General features: G+C 30.2%; 1 protein-coding gene across 1 annotated transcript; it reads right to left on the bottom strand.

Moving 5' to 3' along the window:
• Nucleotides 1-421: 421 nt before the first annotated feature.
• LY79DRAFT_587802 (endoglucanase) lies at nt 422-1,726 on the bottom strand (the record flags this gene model as incomplete). The annotated part of the gene is made up of 3 exons (XM_060560821.1): nt 422-438; nt 686-1,504; nt 1,588-1,726. 3 exons carry the CDS (start codon nt 1,724-1,726, stop codon nt 422-424), a joined length of 975 nt encoding a protein of 324 aa, XP_060417837.1.
• Nucleotides 1,727-6,000: the final 4,274 nt, after the last annotated feature.

The raw sequence follows: 6,000 nt of genomic DNA, 5'->3' as shown, positions 1-6,000 counted from the left end.
TTTATTTAAAACATTTTTTCTTAAGTTACTAGCTAATAAATCTAGAGCTTTAAAGACTTAAAAGTAAGATAGACACTTTAGAAAAAACTTTAATAAGTATATATATAGATTAAATCTAATTCTTTAAAGAAAAATATATATTTAAAATATAAATATATTCTTAATATATAAACCTATAGTAGTTACTTAAGAAAAATAAAAGCTTTAGAATTATAAGATAATAGCTATTAGCACTTTATTAAGTAAGGCTTAATAGTAAGTATTAGTTTATTATAAGACTTAAGCTTATAGAACTAGAATAATAGAGGCTTTATTACTAGAAAACTAGATAGTAAAGTAGGTCTACTAGAGGCTTAGTAACCTATTACTAAGACCTATAGCTATTACTATAAATCTTATTATAAAGAGTATATACTACTTACTATAATATACTACTTACTATATATATATATATATATACTATTATAGATTAAGAAAAGTTATTTATAAGAAGAAGAGAATTAATTAAGCTATATATTTATTACTTACTATATATATATATATACATATATATATATATTAGGTCTTATTATTTTACTATTCATTATTCCTAAAAGAAAATACTATTCCTAACTAAAAAGCATTACTATAGTTATTAAACCCCAAGACCCTACTTTATCTAAGCCTAAAGTTCGTGTTGCTATACTGGTGCTAGTTGGGCTAGCGATAGCGGTCGCAATGGTCTCAGTAGTCGTAGTTATTGAGTTTAATGATGTTATAGTTGCAGCACTGCTGGGGGCGGCCGAGGTTGTCGAGGTGGTGGATGTCATGTCCTCTGGATCACCCTGTCGTACGACTTTCAATGTGTAATTACTAGCCTCAAAATGCATGTCCCCCATGGCATGCTTGATCTCTGTCCCCAACTCGAGCTGTCCTAGCCAGAGGGCGCCGGACAGCATACCTCTTTTCCAGATGTACTGGAGCAAAGGCCCGTAGTCAGCGTCAGTTTTGGTGAGGTTGGTGTGGGCAAGCCAGGAGAAAACATGCTGTCCTCCGTCGTTCCAGCCGTGATACAGAGAGAATGGCGTGCCGTCGATAGTGACAGTATCCTTGTCTGGCGTAGACTCACCCCAGCCCAAAGGCTTCACAGTCGGTGTCCACCAAGGCCAGATCATGATCTCAATGGGAGCGCCGACCATGGTGGAGTTTTCTCGATTGTCAGACAAGAACATGTCAACGGCGACATTGGCGTATAGAGAGACATCATCAAAGGCCTTTGCCTGCTCGTCAATGCTGGCCTTTTCCTTGCCAGTGACGAAAGTCTGCCAGCTTCCCGTGACCTGCAGTTGGGTAACATTCCATAGCTGGACGGGGAGCCTGGTCGGATGTGCCTTCATATATGGGTACCCTTTGACGAGAGATGCGTCTCCAGTCCATTTGTAGGCGACGCTGAAGCTCCGACCGCTGTCATGGACGGATAAACACTGGTACCCCGAGCTGTCATTACCCCAGGCATTGTTGTTGACTGCGTGAGCGTTAGTACTAAGGGTCGATGAGCACTGAGACCTGGTACCAGCAGCATCAATTCTCGAATGCAAGGCAACGCACATGAATAAGGAACATCGGTGGCGTTCCACCAGTCGGATTGACCACAAAGATTGACATCACCTGCATTGGCGGTTACTATGCCGTTGAAGTGGAAAACAGCCAAACCGGCCAAGATGGTGGGGTGTAACGAGAATGTCATGGTTCGATTGGGCGCGTAACGGAAATGAGGTCAGAATGCAGGGGTGGCGTAACAAACGATGCAGATGAAAGATCCCAAGAGTATAAGCAGGTACAAACGAGCGATACACGGAGTCAATCTTAGCCATCCATGATGATGTTATTTTGTCGGTGGAAGAAACGGAGGAGGAGGAGGAGGAGGACGATGCCCAAAGAGTGAGTGCGACTGGTATGTAGGCGAGTAGTAATAAGAGCGAAAAAGGAGAGTCAGTGAACCCCGAAAAACGAGGACCGAGGCCTCGTCCTTGGCTGCGCCATACCTAGACAACTGCCTAGGGTAAAACAATCCCACCAAGAAATCCAACGACGCCTTGGCCCTGACCCTAATACGGATGGATAAGCTCGTATACCGGGGAGGGTTACTTACTGCCTTGCGATTACCATTTTGTCAATCCTCGAACTACTATGTAGGTATTCCAAGCAAACAAACAAACCACGCTGACCAATCACCCAATGTAACCCAGCCACCAAGATGAGCAGCCACTCAATGAGCGAGCCCCTATTACTATAATTAAAGGTATCTAGTTGCTGAAATTGGCCTGTGGATCCTACCTTCTGCCATTTTGACGAGAACCCGACTTTCGTCTCGTGTTCCACGTGTTTGCAATTTTGGCGGCCAAACAATGTCAACATGTCGTCCACAAAAGTTACGAAGATGCAAGTACAAGCCGTTCCCTCGTAAGGTCGGCAGGCACACTACAGTACTAGGTCAAAAGTCTGGCTACAATAAGGATGGCCAATCAAAAGCGATAGTAGGTGGTGAGACGCAGGGCCTTTGGTGGTGCACTATGGAATGACCTCCAGCTACCTATTACTGGGTCCCTCTTCAACTCTTCTTTGGGTTATCCTTAGTGCTGTAGCCAGACTTTTGACCCTGTACTGTATATCTACTATGTACACTGTCTATATACACTATTACTTCAGAGGGCGTAAACCCGGTGGGAGAAAACACCCTTGGACTATGCCGCTTCAGACGGAGTAAGTAGTCCACCTACTTGGTAATGAACACTGTAGGTGGGGTATCATGGCTGTGGTGGTCGTGATCTGTGGGTTCACAAAGCTACATTGCCATTGTGAATTACAACAATCAAAAGGTGGTTCCAACGGAGGCGGTTTACGGCAGCCTGCAGGGCGCACTGGTCCAAAAGTCAGAACTTACCTAATTAGGTTGCTGATCAGTACTAGGGCCACCACCAGTGTACAGATAGCAGTAATATTACTTTATAGATAGTAATTTATCTATATAGTATTTATAAGCCCTATCTATATAAAGATAAAATCTATATAGCTTATATACACTTATATATAGACTTATATACTTATAATATATACTATTTAATATAAAATAGTATTAAAGTGTCCTAAAAAAGATAGCCTTAACTATTTTATAATAAAGTTACTTTATAAGTAGTACTTTTACTTTTTTTATTTTCTTAATTTAACTATTTTTTAAGAACTACTTATAATTAACTTTACCTTAATTAATAAAAATACCTTTAAACTCTTAAAATCTTTTACTAGTATTTAATTATAACTACTTAAAAATAATATAAACCTAACTAAGTTTATACTATATATCCTAGATATAAAACCTTTAATAAGCTTTTTTATAGTAATTATTAAAGGCTTATAAAAGTATAAAGTAAGTATATAATAAATAAAGAACTAGCTAATTTAAGACCTAACTATCTATATTAATATTAGTCTTTAGGTTACTTTATACTATAAAGTAAATATTAATAGCCTTAGTTTTTATATATATATTTATATATAATACCTTAAGAAGTTTAATAAAAGGTTATAATTTTTATTAACTATAAAGTTTACTTTATATATTAATATAATAAAGTACTTTATTATAAAGTTTACTTTAGATAAGGCCTTTTTTAGATATAAGTAAAAGGTAATTTTAATTAATATAAAGAACTTATTATATATTATAAAGTTCTATAGTACTATATATAAAGCCTTTAATTTTTAAATATTTTTTTATAAGACTTTATTTTCTAGTAAAAAAGATAGCTTTACTATTACACTTATATTAGAAATATAAATTAAACTACTTATCTTTAAGCCTTAAGTTTAAAAAAAAAAAATTTAAGTACTACTAGCTAAAGCTACTTACTTTTATATAGTAAAAGGAAGTCTAGCTTATACTTATATACTCTAGTACTATTTAAACTAGAATAAAATAAAAACTAATACTTAAAGCTCTAAAGGTAAGCTTATAAGTAAAATTATAAAAGTATATATACTTAAAAGTAAAAAATATAAAAAGTAAAGATTAAAAAGTAGTTATATAGGATAATATTAAGAATAAAGATTAAATAAAGAATATATAAGAGAGTATATAAGTTAAATTAAAGAAAAGTTTACTTTTTAGTTTAAAATAAAGTTAACTACTTTATAAAGATTTACTATAAATTAATCCTAAGTATAATAAATTATACCTTTACTTACTTAACTTTACTACTTTACTTCTCTAATAAAGAAACCTCTAGAGATACTTTTAAGATAATATATATCTCTAAATATTACTATAAGAAGTTATATACCTTAATATAAAGGTACTTTAAACTATAAAACTCTATAATAAGTAAAAAAGTCTTTTTAGAACTAAGAATATCTTTATAGACTTATATTACTTATATAAGTAAGTATAAATTAAGATTTATACTATCTTGTTTAAGCACTATAAGTATTTTTTATACTTTTAAAAGATTAACCTTTTATATAAAATTAATTATAAAAGTCTAATTAGGCTAGTAAAAAAGTAACTAAGGCTAACTATAGACACTATAAGACTAATTCTTTTATATATAAATATAATAATTATTCTAGAGGTATATAAAGTTAAAAAAGTCTTTATAAAGAAGTAGTATATAGATAAAAAGTAAAGTAATCTAATTAAAAAAAGAATTTAAAAAAAAGTTATAAGGACTATAGTTAATAAAAGAATCCTTATATAAAGTATAAGTATTTTAGAATATATATATAAATAAGTAAGTATTTACTTTTTATTATATAGATTAGGCCTAATATAATTAATTTTACTAACTATTAATTTTAATATTAGAAATACTATTACTAAAGACCTAATAATTATAAAATATTATAAAGATATCTATATTTAGTTAAAATAATATATATTTTATATACTTTTATAAAAGATACTAATACCTTCCTATAGTAAAAGCTACTTTTATACTATAGTCTAAATAAATAGTAAAGGGTATATACTTCTATTTAAGAATAATAAAGAGGTACTAAGTAAGTATAAATTAGGTAGTATATATAGAGAACCCTATATAAAACTATATAATATACTAAAAGTATATATTAATAGTAGTATATATCTTAAACTTAAATAAAAGTAGCTTATTATAAGTATTAATTAACTAGATAAAGTTAGGCCTTAGTATAGTTTAACCTTTTTATTAATATTAAAGCTTTTTTAGATATTTCTATATATTTTTAAAAAAAAAACTTAATAATAGGCTTTATAAAGAATATCTTAGCTAATAATATAGCTATATTAGTGTATAAAAGTATAAAAAAACTTATAGCCTAGGTCTTAGACTATATTTACTATACTATCTTCTAATAAAAAGTACTAAACTATACTATAATATATAGCTTAAAGCTATTTAGGTATTTAGTGTTACTATAATAAATAGTATCTTTAGATATTTTTAAGGCTATATTATAAGATTTAAAATCCCTTTATATATAAAGCAGTAAGAATATTTTAATTAAAAAGATAGTAGTTAAAAAAAAGCTTAAAAATATATTAAAGTAAAAGAACTAAGAATTAAATATAGACTTTATAGTAATAGTTAATTAAAAGTAAAAATTATTTAAAAGTAATAAAAAAAACTTAAAGTTAATAATTTTTTAATAAGTATATAATAATTACTATATAAGTTTATCTAGAATTTAACTTTTCTTAAATAAGTATAAAATACTATATAAGATTATATAATAGATAACTAGTCTAAGATATTTTAAAGAGAAAATTTTAAGATATATAGGTCTATATAAAGGTATATAAAAGAGAAATTTATATATATAAAACTATAAGATTAGGTATCTAAAAACCTAAAAATATAAGGACCTAGGTAGACTAAAACTAATATACAAGAGTATATAAGGGTACCTAGGTCTATAAAAAACTAACCTTATCTACTAAACTTTATACTTTACTATAAAAAACTAGCTAAGTATATACTATATTAC

Source organism: Colletotrichum navitas, assembly GCF_030913465.1.
Source record: "Colletotrichum navitas strain CBS 125086 chromosome Unknown LY79scaffold_10, whole genome shotgun sequence".
Lineage (NCBI taxonomy): Eukaryota > Fungi > Ascomycota > Sordariomycetes > Glomerellales > Glomerellaceae > Colletotrichum > Colletotrichum navitas.
Note: the sequence above shows the minus strand (reverse complement) of the source record. Positions and strands in the feature narration are given on the sequence as shown.